Source organism: Lycium barbarum, chromosome 11 (genome assembly GCF_019175385.1).
Source record: "Lycium barbarum isolate Lr01 chromosome 11, ASM1917538v2, whole genome shotgun sequence".
Taxonomy (NCBI): domain Eukaryota; kingdom Viridiplantae; phylum Streptophyta; class Magnoliopsida; order Solanales; family Solanaceae; genus Lycium; species Lycium barbarum.
Genome location: NC_083347.1, coordinates 80,292,961 through 80,310,769, shown reverse-complemented (window position 1 = coordinate 80,310,769; position 17,809 = coordinate 80,292,961). Strand labels below are relative to the sequence as shown.

At 41.9% G+C, this 17,809-nt stretch overlaps 1 protein-coding gene across 4 annotated transcripts; it reads right to left on the bottom strand.

Annotated features, from left to right (window-relative positions):
- Positions 1 to 13,357: 13,357 nt before the first annotated feature.
- Positions 13,358 to 17,301, bottom strand: LOC132618743 (DNA replication complex GINS protein SLD5-like). 4 transcript variants are annotated; one of them, XM_060333741.1, is made up of 7 exons: positions 17,214 to 17,301; positions 16,272 to 16,501; positions 14,726 to 14,848; positions 14,391 to 14,473; positions 14,199 to 14,308; positions 13,746 to 13,821; positions 13,358 to 13,655 (listed from the first exon to the last, which is right to left on the bottom strand). In XM_060333741.1, the coding sequence occupies exons 1-7, from the start codon at positions 17,284 to 17,286 to the stop codon at positions 13,556 to 13,558; spliced, it is 795 nt and encodes a 264-aa protein (XP_060189724.1). In that variant the 5' UTR covers positions 17,287 to 17,301; the 3' UTR covers positions 13,358 to 13,555. The 4 variants fall into 4 exon arrangements, with proteins under 4 accessions (XP_060189724.1, XP_060189726.1, XP_060189727.1 ...); XM_060333743.1 differs by lacking the exon at positions 17,214 to 17,301 and adding an exon at positions 17,083 to 17,213; XM_060333744.1 differs by lacking the exon at positions 17,214 to 17,301 and adding an exon at positions 17,004 to 17,104.
- Positions 17,302 to 17,809: the final 508 nt, after the last annotated feature.

Here is a 17,809-nt window from a genome sequence, read left to right as displayed (position 1 = left end):
TGTTCTTAGCCTACAGACTGATTTTCCCTCAAGCAGGTTGTCATCCACCCGTCATCAGGAACAACCCTTCCTATGACTAAAAAAAAAAATCTACCTATGCCCGGTTCAAAGGCCCCCCCTCGGGAAAGAACCGAGGCCATAAGAAAACCAAAGGGGGTGGATGATGAATGCCTGCTAATGAGGGACTTAAGAAGTTATCAAAGAAAAATAAAGAAAATAAAATATATTTTTTTTCGACACTAAGATGCAAAACTAAAAAGAAATCCTAAAACAAAATCCTACGGCATACTAATCATCATCCGCAACCTCAAAACATGGTGTTACAAATCAGGGACGTATTTCCCCACCCCACACTTAAAGGTATGCACTGCCCTCAATGTAGGTAAACTTGAAAACAAATAAAGCACAAGCGAGGTAAGAAATACTCCCTGGGGCCCACTAGGGCCTAGTCGTCCTCATCTAGGAAGTCCTCATCATCGGCCGCGCCCTCATCTGGCTCGGCATTCTCTTCATCCTCTTCGTCGTCACCTTGCATCAGCGACTCTGCCTCCTCCTCCTCTTCACATGCGACCATCACTCGATCAGCTGAGTTCTCGTCCTCATCCGCGGGTAACTGAGATAGCTCTCCCACCAACGCCCGAGAATGTGGAGTGTGTGGGTTATCAATAAAAACCCTGGTCAGATCAATATTAAAGTGGTCACTCGCAACCATCATCCCCGAGTACAGTTGAGCTAGTACGGTTGACTGGGCAGACCTCTCCTCCGCCGGGGTCAAGTGATGTCCGGATACGCTTGTTGGGGCCATGACATTGGAGATATCAAGCGGTTCATCGGGCGCCTCAAGTACTCTATCAGTGGAGTACACTAACTCACCGTCGAGCCGCATTAGGTAGGAAGTGAGAGTGTTCCCATAGCTTAGCCTTTTCGACTTCCCAGCCCGCACTCGACGGATTTCTTGTAGCATCCAATACCCTATGTTTACCGGCTGCCCTGTCATCAGGAAGTACACAATGCACACTCTCTCCCGTTGTACCTCCGAGAAGTGATCAAGTGGCATTATTCTCGCATTTAGGAGGCGCAGCCACACTCGGGCCTCTCTACAAAAGTTGCTCATGCTCATACTTCGGTGTTTCCGTATAGGTCCTGAATATCGGGCCCATTGAGCTTTTGAGTTGGCTCCACATAGCGTTTCCCGGATATCCCGATAGTCCGGCCTTTTGATGAATTCTAGTAAAGGCTCGACAGGCACATCCGGGACTCCGACTGCCCCGCACAAGGTTGATGCCGTTAATGGCACCCTATTTCTTCGAAAGTGCACAGATTCTCGAGGCAGACGGGTTGGGACGCTCGCATAGAGTTCCAGGACCAAATCGATGTTCACAGGCCCCGGTTGTTCGAATACAGATGTCCATCCCATGGCAACTATACGGTCATGGATATCCCGAAAGTTCCTCTTCAAAGGGGCTCGACTGATTGCCCGCTCATGGTAGTACCCTTTCGAGGTGTCAAACCCCGCATACCACTCCGCCCCTTCCCCCGAGAGATGGGGGTTTGTTGTCCTTTTAGTTGCTGGGGGAATAACCACCGCAGGATGCTTGTCTTTACCGGACGTTTGCCCCTTTTTTCTCTTTGGGCGGGTTTTGCGCTCGCCCTCGTTTTGTACCTTGGGAGGAGGAGGCGACAACTTTGCCCTTGGATTTGCCGTGAACCATTTTGCCTGCAAAACAATGCATTACCAAACGAGAAGTTTCGGTTAGTCATGACGGGGTCGTGAAACAACCCCACACTTACTTCCAACTATATTGCGAAAATAAAAGTCAAAAGAAATTAACTACTCCTACAGGATCTAGCAAACAAAAACAAGGCACACGATTGTCATGTTGCTTCGGACGAAACAAGAATCACTATTTTTCGTTCCTCCCTAACAATTCGAATTGGGTGGTGAGATGAATTTCACAAGGATTCCTACGCGCGGTTAATGTTACATTGCTACTCAAGACTTCACAATTTCACAAAAACTCGGTTCAGGATTTTTATCGAACACCTTGTGGGCAGAACATTGTCCCTTAACTTTGAGTACCAATGGGGGGGTTGAAAAACCCTCCTTTATGCAATGGGAGTCACATTCTAGCCACATTCACACTGATTACCACAAGCAATACCAATCCCCGCCCTCAATTCGCCCATACCCATATCCCTACTAAATTCACGTGTTAGTGGGAAAAGAAAAAAAAATGTAGCAAAAAAGTTTTCCTTCTAACGTGTGTAACTTCTAAAAAGAGTGGTGCTAGAACAAATATAATGGGTGAATTGGGAGAAATTGAAAGGTTGGTTGGTGTTGAATAAGGACTAATGAAGAAATTGGGCAAGAATGACGAATGTATGAGTATTAAAGTGCTTAGGGAGGTTAGTCACTATTACCCAAATAATTCCTACCCGTCCCATAGCCTACATTACAACCCTCGAAGTCCTACTTGATTCCAGGTTCGTCTTACTTGTATTAGTAGAGTGGTTACACTACGGGCAAGCATATGGTATGTTGTACTTTACATGTGATATTCTTTGTGAGAGTGAGTGCATTTATTGATTTCAGGTCCATTGAGTTAAACATATGATTCTTGATGAGATATGGACTATTTTGTTGTGGTGAGGGCACATAATTAGCAATAGAGAGGTGAAGTGCTGATTTCTTGATCATAAGGTTGCCTATATGCGTTAAAGTGGTGTTGTTGAGTCAACTGTTTTGAAATTCGAAATGTTTTCATTGAAAAGAAGTACTTGGTGCTGAAAATGAGTTTTTGAACCTCTGGCATGGTTTTCGCAATCTGGGTTGTGGGTTTGTTTTGAAAATCTCATTTCAAGAGTTAGCCATACTAGCTGAATCCCGTTGCAGACCTGTTTGAATGAGTGATCTAGAAGTGTAGTCTGATGTTGGTTTGTGTTTGCCCGAGGGCGAGCAAAGTCTAAGTGGGGGGTGGTGATATTTGGCACAAATATCATGTTTTGTGTCGTATTACAACTTCTTCTTATGACTTTTATCGCTTAATTCATGAGGTAACCGTCGTATTTGAACTTATGTCGTTGCATTTCATGTCTATAGGTACGATGACAACAAACGATGGAAAATGTGCTTAAAATGATTGAAAGTCGTAGCAGATGTTGATCGGCTGAGGCGACAAGTCGATTACCGCAAAGGATGAACTAACGGAAGAGTAATCATTTACAGAACCTCGCTTTCCTTCCGCATCGCGGAAAGATCGCGCGAAGCTTCAGAACTTCAGGCCATCAATCCGCATCGCGTGAAGAAAGCGAAACAACCAAACTCAGTCATCAGACTCCGCGATCGACTCGCATCGCGGGGAAAAATCGAATAGCTGCAGAACCTTGCGCGATCCTTCCGCGATGCGGAAGGAAAGCGGGACTCTGCGGATTTTTTGTTTTTCCCGATTAGACTAGGATTTGGATTCTTTATGTATTATTTTTACCCTAGCCTATATATACACGTTTTTATAGCTGAGAACGGTATTTTGGGATTATTCAAGGATTTGTAAGCCACCGTTCTCCGTTTTCTTTCTCTAGGTTATTTTCTTTTTCATCTGTTTCAACCCTAGTTTATTCATGGCTTCTTTTGTCTATGATCGAACCATGGGTAGCTAAATCTCTTAGTTCTAGGGTTGTGGCGAAAGACTTGAAAGTTGATGTGATGACAATTATTAGCTATTGATTTTCCATATTGTGGGTTGCTTATTTATTCTTGATTTCAATTGTTTGATTATCTGGCCAATAGTTAGACACTATCTGTGGTGCGTGAATTGAACTTGAGAAAGGGAATTTACGTACGTAATAAGAATAAATAGAGTTTGTTCGATTTAATCGTTTAGCTAATGAGGATAGAGATATACCCTTTAGCCCTACTCAGTTGAATACGGTGAAATAAATGTGTTCTTGTTACATCTGATGACCATAGAGATATAGGCATTAAGGTAACATCTACAGGCTTGTGAGTAGTTCGAGAGAATATCATAAAGCATAATTAACCCGTTAACTAGTAACCCAGGAAAGAAAATAGGTGAAATTGTCTGAAGATCAACTGGATTGTCGAAAGCCATAACCCTAGATTTTTCTCTAATCTGATAACTCTTACAATCTTTGTCAACATAGTCCCAGTCCTAAAAGCACCCATCACAAATTGTCTACTTTTCAAGTTTTAGTTTAGTACAACAAACAATCTTGATTTTTACTCTCTTGGATAGTCTCATTCGAATTTGAATTAGTTTAACAGTATAATCTAAGTCTCTGTGGGATCGATATCTGGACTTAACAGTCTATATTACTTGTACGACCACGTATACTTGCGTGTGCGTTTGGGAGCAACAAGTTTTTGGCGCCGCTGCCGGGGACTTAGAAAAATTTACTGTTTTCCTAATTTGAGTTTTTTTTCTTTTTCTATTCAAGTCTTTACTTTTCGTCGTTGTTCTACTTGTGATTCTTCAGGCTTCTCTGGTTTATGCCAAGCACTAGAAGTTCAGGACAACCGTTAGTTGATCTTGATCCAGAAATCGAGAGAACCTTCCGATGACAGAGACAAATGGCTAACGAAGCAGCAAGACTTGCTCTTGAACAGGCAGAAAGGGATAGAGCAAGAAACGCAGATGAACAGGGAAACCAAGCAGCTGCGAGGGCACAAGAACAACGAATTCTGTTATCCAGTTATGCTAGGCCAAGTCTAGCGACCATTGATAAAGCTATTGTTAGGCCTGACATTGCTGGAAATTTCGATCTAAAAGAAGGAACAGTGCGGCTGGTGCAACATATGTGCCAGTATATGGGTAAATCTAGTGAAGACCCGCATAAGCACTTGATGCAGTTCGTGGAGTTGAGCGAGAACTTCCAATATAGAGATGTTCCCGATGATTATGTGAAGCTGTCCTTATTTCCGTTCTCACTTATTGGCGAAGCAAGGGAATGGTTGACAAATCTACCTGCAGGTTCTATCACTTCTTGGGAAATATTATCAAATAAGTTTATCGACAGATTCTTCTCACCCAAGAAGACAAAGGAGCTGCGGGGAAGAATTGCTAACTTCACTCAGAGAGATTCCGAATCTCTACCACACGCTTGGGAAAGGTATAAGGGGTATCTGCGAGATTGCCCCCATCACATGCAGCCCAAGGAGATCATTGGCAACTATTTCGTAGAGGGTCTCAACCATGAATCAAGGGCCCTACTGAATGCGTCAGCTCAAGGTCAGATATTAAACAAAACATATGAAGAGATGGAAGATCTCCTTGAGATGATGTCTGAGGGTCATCATGAGTATAACGAGAATAGCAGGGCGTTACCACAAAAGGCTGCTGGGGTTCTTAAAGTTGATGATGTTGCAGCCCTTCGGGCCGATATAGGTACTCTTACGAATGTAATGTTGAGGGTGTTTCCTCAAGCTCAGCAGATTCAACCAGTTCAGCACATCCAGCAGGCAGCATGTGTAGGTTGCGGTGAACCTCATGATTACAACAATTGTCCATTGAATCCAGAGTCGGTCTATTTTGTGGGACAGCAGAATCGCGGTATTGGCAATCGGGGGGAACTATTATGGGAATAATTACAACACTCCATTTGGAAAGCAGGAATTCCACAAGCCGAACAATTATCAACAACCTCAAGCACAGCCAGCTAGCAATCTAGAGGAAATGATGAAGCAGCTCATAGCTCAAAATCTGGCGATGCAGCAGAAAAATCAGAAAATTCAGAGTGAGATGCAGAAATCGATTCACGAGCTTGAGCGTCAGATGGGGCAGATGGCTCTTATGCAGAATGTCAGGCCTCCGGGTGCTCTTCCGAGTGATACTGAAAAGAATCCAAAAGAATGCAAAGCAGTCACCTTGAGAAATGGTAGAGAGCTAGAAGAAGTGCCACCGAAAAAGAAGAACTCCGTAGAGGAAGAGCTTATCCCGGCTAAGCGAGCTGAACCAAAGCAAACAGTCGCAGAGCATCGTGTAGAGGAAGTGGTGCGACCACCCCCTCCCTTTCCACAGCGACTTCAGAAACAGAAAGCGGACTCGGCTTGCAGAAAATTTCTTGAACTCTTAAAACAGGTACACATCAACATACCTTTGGTAGAGCTTCTGCAAGAAGTCCCAAAATATGCAAAATATATTAAAGATGTGGTCGCGAACAAACGGCGTTGGACAGAGTTTGATACAGTTGCGCTTACTGAGGAGTGTAGTTCTAGAGTAAGGAGTAAAATCCCGCCAAAGTTGAAAGATCCGGGCAGCTTCACAATTTCGATTACGATTGGCAACATTGAGGTTGGGCTAGCATTGTGCGATCTGGGTGCTAGTATTAATCTGATGCCCACTTCTGTGTTCCGGACGTTAGGTTTGGGGGAGCCTAGGCCAACCACTATCACTTTGCAGTTGGCTGATCGCTCTCTTGCTTATCCAGATGGTATTATTGAGTACGTTCTTGTGAAGGTGGGCCCATTTATTTTGCCAGTTGATTTTGTGATACTTGACTATGAGGCAGATAAGAGTGTTCCTCTCATCATGGGGAGAGGCTTCTTGGCTACTGTTGATGCTGTGATCCGAGTGAGAGATGGCAAGATGTCCATGACAGTCAATGGGCAAGAAGCGACTTTCGATGTGTTTAAAGCCACCAGACTTCCAGCCCATTATGAGGATTTGAAGATGATTTCTGTGGTGGAACCTGAGCTCACAAATGCCGAGTTGGATCACTTCCTAGCCTCGCGAGACCCTTTGGAGACAGCTTTAGTGTATGGGGAAGATCTGATGATTGATGCCGAAGTGGAGGAGTGTCTTAGCATTCTTGACACTTCATGTGCTTATCTACGAGCACATACACCGTTTGAGGAACTGGACAGACCAGAGTCATGGAAGAAACCAAAACCGTCTATTGAAGAGGCGCCCGTTCTTGAATTGAAGCCATTGCCCCCTCACCTTCGCTATGCTTTCCTGGGTAGTGGAGACACACTGCCCGTAATTCTCTCTGCTTATTTGAATGATGTACAGGTGGAACGAGTATTACGAGTGCTAAGAGATCGAATCCGAGCCCTTGGGTGGTCGATAGCTGATATTCGGGGTATTAGTAGCTCGTTTTGCATACACAAAATTTTGTTGGAAGAAGGCAGCAAACCCAGTATTGAGTGCCAGCGGCGACTGAACCCGATCATGAAGGAGGTGGTAAAGAAAGAGGTAATCAAGTGGCTTGACAGCTGCATTATTTACCCTATATCGGACAGCAATTGGGTGAGCCCTGTACAATGTGTCCCGAAGAAAGGGGGAATAACTGTGGTGGAAAACGAGAAGAACAAATTGGTGCCTCAACGAACTGTCACAGGCTGGAGGATATGCATCGACTATCGAAAGTTGAATAACGCCACCAGAAAAGATCATTTCCCTTTACCCTTCATGGATCAGATGCTCGACAGATTGGCCGGGCATGATTATTATTGCTTTTTGGATGGTTATTCGGGTTACAACCAGATCATGATCGCGCCCGAGGATCAGGAAAAGACCACATTCACTTGTCCATATGGCACGTTCGCATTCCGGAGGATGCCTTTCGGTTTGTGCAATGCACCAGGTACCTTTCAGCGATGCATGATGGCCATCTTCACCGATATGGTGGAAAATTATGTAGAGGTATTTATGGATGATTTCTCTGTCTTTGGAGATTCCTTTGATGACTGTTTGAACCATCTGGATGCCGTGTTAGCACGCTGCGAAGAAACAAACTTGGTACTCAACTGGGAAAAATGCCATTTCATGGTCCGAGAAGGAATTGTTCTTGGGCACAAGATATCAGGCAAGGGAATAGAAGTCGACAAGGCAAAGATTGAAGCAATTGAAAGATTGCCACCACCCATTTCAGTTCGGGGAGTGCGCAACTTTCTTGGGCATGCTGGCTTCTACCGACGGTTTATCAAAGACTTCTCTAAGGTTGCCAATCCACTCTGCAGGCTTTTAGAGAAGGATGTGAAGTTTGTGTTCAATGAAGCCTGTCTGACGGCTTTTGAGGAGCTGAAACGAAGGCTGGTATCTGCTCCTATTATCGTAGCACCCGATTGGTCTCTACCATTTATCCTAATGTGTGATGCCAGTGATTTTGCTATGGGCGCTGTCCTTGGTCAGAAAAGGGACAGAATCTTTCACCCTATTTATTACGCCAGCAAAACACTTGATGCAGCCCAGATGAACTATACTGTCACAGAGAAGGAGTTATTGGCGGTTGTCTACGCCTTTGACAAATTCCGATCATACCTGGTGGGCACGAAGGCGATTGTCTACACTGATCACACGGCAGTTCGTTACTTGTTTGCAAAGAAGGATGCAAAGCCGAGGCTTATTCGTTAGGTTCTGCTGCTTCAAGAGTTCGACATCGAGATTTTAGATCGAAAGGGCACAGAAAATCAGGTGGCAGATCACTTATCGAGGTTAGAAGATCGGGAACATGTTGATGCAGCAGTGGGGATTAATGAGACTTTTTCGGACGAACAGCTTTTTGCTCTTAATTCAGCTGAGGTGCCATGGTATGCAGACATGGTAAACTTTATAGTGAGTGAGATTTACCCTCTTGGTGCTAATCACGAGAAGAAGAAGCGAATTCTGCATGACAGTCGTTTCTATGTGTGGGATGAGCCCTATCTTTACCGGGTCGGGACAGATCAGTTAATCAGAAGATGTGTTCTAGAGGAAGAGGTCCCAGCAATTCTTGAGAAGTGTCATTCATCACCCTATGGAGGACATCATGCTGGGGACAGAACAGCGGCTAAGGTCCTCCAGTCCGGATTCTACTGGCCAACTCTGTTCAAAGACGCTCATGAATTTGTGCGAGCATGTGATAGCTGCCAGAGAACCGGAAATATTTCCAAGCGTCATGAAATGCCTTTGAAGGGCATCTTGGAAATCGAGTTGTTTGATGTATGGGGTATTGACTTCATGGGTCCCTTTATACCATCCAAGGGAAATAAATACATATTGGTGGCTGTAGACTATGTTTCGAAGTGGGTGGAGGCCATTGCACTTCCCACCAATGATGCTAGTGTGGTGGCGCGATTTCTGAAAAAGAACATTTTTACGAGGTTTGGGACCCCGCGGGCTATCATTAGTGATCAAGGAACACACTTCTGCAATCGGCTTTTTGATAAATTGTTGCTCAAGTATGGGGTGAAACATAAGATAGCGACTGCCTATCACCCTCAGACAAGTGGTCAAGTGGAGGTATCGAACAGGGAGATCAAGAGGATTTTGGAAAAGACTGTGAGTGTAAGTAGAAAAGATTGGTCATTGAAGCTTGATGACGCTCTGTGGGCATACAAAACAGCTTACAAAACTCCGATCGGTACATCCCCTTATAAGCTCGTCTTTGGTAAGGCATGTCATCTACCAGTCCAGCTTGAGCATAGAGCATATTGGGCGATCAAGAAGCTGAATCTGGACATGGTTCAAGCTGGAGAGAAGAGACTGTTGCAGCTGCACGAGTTGGATGAATTTCGCTATCATGCTTATGAAAACGCGAAAATGTATAAAGAGCGCACCAAAAGAATTCATGACAGGCGCATCCAATCTCGTGACTTTGAGCCTGGACAGTTAGTATTGCTGTATAACTCCAGGCTGAAGATTTTCGGTGGAAAGCTAAAGAGCAAATGGTCCGGACCATTCGAGGTAGTTCGTGTGACTGCACATGGTGCTGTCGAGCTTAGAAGACCCCACTCGGATGAGACATTCTTGGTGAACGGACAGAGAGTGAAGCATTACTACGGGGAGGCCACTGAACGCGCCAAGACCACCATCGATCTAGAAGAGGCTTGAGGAGAGCTTGCGTTGTGCCGCGACGTTAAATCAGGCGCTACTCGGGAGGCAACCCGTGTGAAAAAAAAAAGTGTTGTGCCACGACCCTAACTAAGGCGCTAGATGGGAGGCAACCCACCAATTTGTAAAATATAAGTCACGTTTGTTCATGTTGCAGGAATTGAGCGGAAACAAAGAAAATAGACAAAGTGCCCAGTGAATTGCGCTATCTACCCGCGATGCGGGAAGATCGCTCACTGAAAAATCAGAAGTACCAGTGATTTACGCGATCCACCCGCGATGCGGACAGATCGCCTGATATCCTGCAGCTTCGCGCGATCCATCCGCGATGCGGACGTATCGCGCGGGTCGACCCGGTTTGTATGTTTTCGTTTCCCTGATATAGGATAGACACGACCCTCTTTTCATTTTTCATTTCCTAACCCTTCCCATTCCCTTTGTGTCCGAAACGAAAAACACCTATCACAAATTGTCTACTTTTCAAGTTTTAGTTTAGTACAACAAACAATCTTGATTTTTACTCTCTTGGATAGTCTCATTCGAATTTGAATTAGTTTAACAGTATAATCTAAGTCTCTGTGGGATCGATATCTGGACTTAACAGTCTATATTACTTGTACGACCACGTATACTTGCGTGTGCGTTTGGGAGCAACAGTGACACCGAGCTTGGTTGCCGATTTTGGGATGAACAAAATCGGAAGATCATCCGAAGCAGGAATGTTGTCTTCAACGAAGAGGTACTGTACAAAGACAAGTTGCAAAAAAATTCATAATGTCAGGACAAGGAATCGGAAATAGTCGATTTGAGGGACTTCCCGACACCTGAGCCGCAACCAGGTACAGCCGAGGCAGAGGAACAAACAATCCGAGAAGGTGCTGATGAAAGTGCCGATTCTGAAACAAATAAGCAGACGCCAATCACAGAACTACATAGATCATCCAGGATCAGGAAGCCGATTCAAAGGTACTCTCCATCCCTCAACTACATTCTACTCACTGATAGAGGGGAGCCGAAATGTTATGAAGAAGCAATGCAAGTCGATGAATCGACCAAGTGGGAGCTGGCAATGAAAGATGAGATGGATTCACTATCGGCAAATCATACATGGGAATTAGCCGAGTTGCCAAATGATAAGAGGGCATTGCAAAACAAATGGGTTTATCGGATAAAGGAAGAACCCAATGGAAGCAAGCGTTATAAAGCAAGGCTGGTTGCAAAGGGATTTCAACAGAAAGAAGGCATCGACTGTACGGAGATCTTCTCTCCCGTAGTCAAGATGGTGACTATCAGAACTGTTCTTGGACTGGTAGCAAAGGAAAATCTACATCTGCAACAGATGGACGTGAAAACTGCATTTCTTCACGGTGATCTAGACGAGGAAATCTACATGCGACAGCCGGAGGGATTCAAAGTCAAAGGAAAGGAGAATCTGGTGTGCAAACTTCAAAAGAGTCTGTACGGACTAAAACAGGCTCCAAGACAATGGTATTTAAAGTTTGACAGCTTTATGAAGAAAGCTGATTTTTCAAGGTGCGAGGCAGATCACTGTTGTTACTTCAAGAAATTTGAAGACTCGTACATGATACTGCTACTCTATGTCGACGACATGCTAATCGTAGGAGCAAACCTACAGGAGATTGATCGGTTGAAAAAAGGGTTATCGGAAGAGTTTGCAATGAAGGATTTGGGAGCTGCAAAGAAAATCCTTGGGATGAGAATCGATCGAAGTAAGGAGGGCATCAAACTCTCACAAGAAGAATATGTGAGGAAAGTTATCAAAAGGTTCAACATGCATGATGCCAAGCAGTCAACACTCCCTTGGCTGGACACTTTCGGTTGTCAAAGGATCAGTCGCCCACAACCGAGGATGAGAAGAAGCAGATGGACAAGATACCTTATGCATCTGCAATCGATAGTCTTATGTATGCAATGATATGTACAAGGCCAGACATTGCACATGCAGTGGGAGTTGTCAGCCGATTTATGAGCAATCCGGGAAAGTAACACTGGGAGGCTGTGAAGTGGATATTCAGATATCTGAAAGGCAGCTCGAGTTTAGCTCTGTATTTCCGAAAATCAAAAACAGGATTGCAAGGGTATGTTGATGCTGACAACGGTGGTGATGTTGATAGCAGAAAGAGCACATCCGGGTATGTTTACACCTTCGGAGGTATTGCAATCTCTTGGGTTTCCAAGTTACAAAAGATAGTAGCTCTCTCTAGTTGTGAGGCTGAGTACGTTGCTGTGACGGAGGCCACAAAGGAAATGATGTGGCTACAATCTTTTCTGCGGGAATTGGATCAGGACCACGAGGGAAGTGTGCTATATTGTGATAGCCAAAGTGCCATTCATTTGGCAAAGAACCCGGTCTACCATGCTCGAACGAAGCACATATAACTCCGGTACCATTTCATTAGATCAGCTTTGGAAGATGGAGCGCTAGTGCTTGAGAAGATCGCAGGGAGTCAGAACCCAGCAGACATGCTGACAAAGGCAGTGACGATAGACAAACTGAAGCTATGCTCAGCTTCAGTTGGCCTGCACTTAGTATGAAACTAGGAAAGAGCTGCTGCATCGATCAAAGTGTGAAGACAAATTAAAATTAGTCTTCAAGTGGGAGATTTGTTGGGTCCATCCCTTTGTTTTGAGGAAGAAAACACCTCCCTTATTTTAGGGAAGAAAACATTTCCCTTGTTTTGAGGAAGAAAACATCTTCCTTGTCTTTGAAAAATTGTCAAGTGCTTGCTTGAGTCACTAATGACATCAATAGGTTCATCTCATACCTATAAATAGGGAAGCTTTCTCATTTGCTAGACACACCAAAAAATTGAAGAAGACAACACATCCCAAAGAGAGAAAAAAATCTAAGAGAAATACTCTTAGTGAAAGGCCTAAGTAAGAGAAGGTCTTTGAGAGAATTTTTAGAAAAAATTCTTGAATGTAATTGGGATTGGGGTTGTGAGGTTGAGTGTTGTAAACACCTGTAATATTTCTTCTTTAATAAGATCTGCAGTAGCAACGTGAACGTAGCTCTCACATTGAGGGTGAACCACTATAAATCTGTGTGTGCTATTTATTCTTCGCTTACATCACGGCGTAAGTAGATTCTGTCTAAGGAGGTTGATATTTAAGTGGTCCAGCTGTGACCCTCCAATCTTTCCTGGGAACCTGCTTACAAAGGTCGGATTTGGAATTCAAATCCTAACATCCACCTTATCAAATATTAGTGCCACATAGGATTGAATGCCCACCTTGAACAACTTTAACGGAGAAGGGTATATTTGAACCACTAGTATATCGGCAGAGGTATATTTGAACACAAAGTGTAACAAAGGGTATATTTGACCCTTTTCCAATAGTACAGGGGTGTATTTAGCCCTTTTCCGTAGAGAAAATAAAGTTGTAAGGTCTGGATACATCCTACTCTCCCCAGATTTCACTTGTAGGATTACACTTATTGTTGTAAAGTTGTCTTTCTCTTGACATTCAAAAGTGTTCAGTTTACTTCTACTATATTAGACAAGTAAAAGTGAACGGAGGGAATATCATTAAATATCATTAAGAAACGAAAATAGATTGACATTCAGTAGTTAAAGAGATCGTAAAAGAGTTAAAGTTCCTATGCTGCGTTTGTTACAAACTATGCCATTGTTGGATAATGTAATTCTTGATTTCTGAAATAGCCGCGGCCAGAAAACAAAGGGGCAGCAGTTCCTAGACTCTCATACCAGATCGATCTGCCCGCTCTCCACAAGTGGTTTTATGGACTTGTAAGGGAGAGCATACAAATCATTGGCTTCAATGTTCACTGGTTCTTCTCCACTGTCATCAAAGAAAATTAATGGAGGTCAAGAATAGAAAATAATCAGGAAGGATTCCGAAGAAAAACAACAATAAAGTAAAGAAGATTGCCTGTCATCAAGCTGAAAAGACCCCAAAAATCTCTTGCTTCTGCAGATAACATATTGATCCAGCTGCGGCTCGGGAACTAAAAGGCATACAAGAAGAGAAACTGTTGTTTCAGTACAAACGTAAATCCCAAAAGTATATATTTGAGAGTCAAAAATGTGAAGAAGACAAGCAAATATCATGAGTGCAAGAGATTGCATTGTGCCTTAAACTAACTCACAATCAGGTTGCAGGCTTGGCTGTTCATAGACGATTAAAATACTTGGCAACAAACGTTTTATTATTTCAAGATGCTTTTGATTATATAGCCATTAATCTAGGACTCCAAGAAACTCTTTTAACTCTACAATGACATTGATAAAGCGAAACACTCACAGAAATGCATAAAGAAGCAGACAGGGGAAGGGACTTGAACAAATTTATCTCAATCAACTTCAAGGAGTATGGCAAGCTTACCCATGTCATCTGCCAAACTTAGGGAAGATTGCTTCAAGTGGGACTTGAAGCCATGAGGCAACTTTGAGAGAACAGACTGATCTAGATGTTGCTCCATGTCGTCAATACACCTAATCATCCAAGGGTAATTAATATTATAAACTTGGTATGCATTGGCCATTGAACACTTAGAATAAAGAGAAACAGCTTTACCTTTCAGCATATTTCTGCTCTTGTTTAGATAGACGGTTCCATAAGTCAGTGGTTTTTTGTATGTGAAATGCATAAGTTTCAATCTGCAGTCAAACATTAATTATGAAATGAATGAAGATGGGATAATAGCTGCAGGGACACACTAAGAGATGAGATCCTATGACATGCAAACAGATCACTGCTTTAGAAGACACTACCAGTAATTTAAAGAACTATTTTAAAACTACAAGTAGTTGGTAGACTGAGGTATCTCTTCCACGTCACGACTATAGCTCTTACCAGATATGAACTTCACCTAATCAAAGACATAATAATATACTATAATTCAAGGCTACCTTTTGGAGACGGGTTCTTAGATATGATCTTAATAGAAACAAAGTTCTATCTAGGTCCATCTGGTAAAGAGACACAGTGAGCGGATCAACGGCATTGTTTGAAAATTCCTCTATTGTTTCTTCCTGAAGAACAAAGATTGAGATACATCAGCATGCAATTCATTGTAAACCATGAAAATGCACAAATTAAGAATGAGTCACATAAGTTGAGAAACTACAGCAAAATTAGATTCACTTGAATGAACAATATACCAGGAGGATGTAAATGAAACTTTCAGCATCATCAAATGAAATGTGATTTGGAGTGTCAGGAGTTTTACATTCCACTTCATTAAATATGACAGCTAACAGATGTTTCATATCACACCGAAGATATGGGAGTAAAATCCATTAAGTAGCAGCAACAACACATCATGATAATCTTTGCTTAGATGAGAGAACAGCAGCTTTTCCATTCAGAGAGGAAACAGTTTTAAATTTCAACCAATAACTTCATGTAATTTTACCAAACGTAGTTATCTTTAACATAGGCTTCAGTTTCCTGATGAAGCAACCACAAGAAGCTTTTTTACATTACAAAACCATCATATCCACAACCACCAGGTCCACCACTAAAGACCTTATTTTAATAGCATCAAGTTACTAAGCTCTGGAGATACCAGCTTCAACTGTAAGCTACTCACTTACATCAATAAACAACTATCTTCGGTGAAACAAGATTCTAACGGTTCTTTTATGGTTCTGCCATTTGTTTATTTAACTGCATGTTTCCATTTACCTCCCTATTTTATACCTCCAAATAAAGCTCTCCATCTAAAGGTTCTTTCCTGTTTTGGACTAAGTTACAAGTAAAGCTGGTTCTCTCGAAAGACGCTTAAGGTCCACTACTAACTTTTGCCTCTTTTGAGTGGCAGGTCCTTCTTAAATTCAGATACTTTATGAGGATTGCTCCTAGTATTGTGCTTTAAAATAAGCATGACACTGTAAGGTTATCATTGTATATGAGAGTAGTAAAAGTACTAGTTTGCAAGGGGAGGGGCGGGGGTTGCGCAAATGGAGAACAAAAGATCCCATTGAAGTCATAATCCTATAGAATATTAATAGCAAACACTTGACCTAATAGAAGACAGTGCACACAGATGCTCTAGAGTTAAATTCTGTTAGGCATTAATTGAATATTGTCCACTGAAAATTTTCTATCAGAAATAAGATTGTCTATCTAAAAGTTTAATCTCATCCTTTTAAGCAGAACTAGGAACTTCAGTTGAATCCTGGTAGACTCTTGGACAAAACAAAAATTTCCGTTTATATAGCATAGTCCACTTTATAAACACCATTCTGAAATTAAAACAACAACTAACAATTCCCAACCCACGGAGCCATATGTCCAACACATAATGCCAAACAAAAGACAAGTTTTAACACAAATAATTTTTTACACCACGAAATTCTATCAGAAGATAAGGTGAAAGCCCAAGTTCAAAATATAAACAGATAAATATCACAGGTACAAATTTAAGAGGCCTAATATATGAAATGTGCATACCATCAATTGAATTTGTTCTCTGGATCTTTGAACCAAAGAAGACTCAAATTGAAGAATTTCAGGAGCAGCTTTTTCATTCCGCCAAGCCCGTTTCAAGAGCTCCGCATCAGTCGTTGAAAGTAAAGATTCATAATCATCATCCACCCCAGCTGTATACCCGGATGCATCACCCGAATCCATTGTCAATCCAATACTCGTTTTTTCTTCCTCACCAAAGATTGAAGCTTTTTCTGAAATAGAACAAACATTAAGAGCTCAAGCTCGAATGAAAATCATAAAACAACATAAGTTAAGGGCCCGTTTGGCCATGGATAATTTTCACTTTTTTCCGGAATCATGTTTGGACATACAAGTGTTACAATCTTTGGACATCTATCACATTGAGGTTCAACACCATAAATTGGGAAAAAAAGAAAAAGGCTAGTAGAAATATCAATATAATGGGCATTTTCACAAAACATGTCATGAATTAAATAACGAGACGCAAAAGGAGAGCTTTTGTACAGAATACACTATAACTGAAACAAGTCAAACATACAATTAAAGCAAGAATTAGCTCTAATTTAGGTAGAAAAAAAAACCCATTTAAGAATCCTTGTGGAAACAGGAAGCTATCTACACAGCCAAACATTATTCAAGAAAACCCATCTCAGAAAAGAGAAACACCCATCTCCCAAAATATATAATTCTTGAAAATAAAAAGCTACAATACAAGATTCTAACTGGAGATACCTAAAAGAATACTTTGAAAAAGGTTAGAATTTTAATAATTTATGCTAAGATAGACTATGAGAACGGAAGCAAAACTAACCACAGATGAAATTACTCAGTTGGGTTTTATCGCATTAAAAATTGATATTTTACTGCAAGGTTCAATTTTGGATAGAACAAGAAAGCTTAAGCCTTAAAGAATTCAAGAAAGGGATACCACGTGACTTGCACCTGACGATTCTTGGCAATAGCATTCTCTCTCTCTCTTTTTTTTTTCCCGGTTCCTTCCGGTGTCCGATATCATGGGTCCCGAACCAAAATGACCCCAAAGAAAACATTTTGAACCAATATACCCCAATAAAAAAAAAGGTGATAAAAGTATCTTTAGCGTAGTAATTTATTGCGCTAAAGGACTTAACCGTAACGGCGCGGTTAAGTCCTTTAATGCAGTAAAATACTGCGCTAAAGGTGCCCAGTAAAAAAAAAAATAGAAACAGTAAAAAAAATAAAAAATTGGCCAACTTTATTTTTTGCAACACTTAGTGTTTTTTTTTCCATACTTTGACCAATGATTAGTCGTGTGTCAAGACTCTGAAACGTCAATATTTTATATAGAACCTGATATTTTTTTCTGTGTACAATAATGCAGGCTCAATACATCAAGGATACGTAAACGTTCAGATCGTCATTTTAGGGGTTGAAAAGGTGCCTGAAGTAAGTTTTGTGAAAACTTTAGGTTCAAGTTTATTTTAGTCAACTTTATTTGTCGAGAAAATTAGTCAGCTTTATTTTGAAAAATTGAAACCACAAAAGTGAAATTAACATTC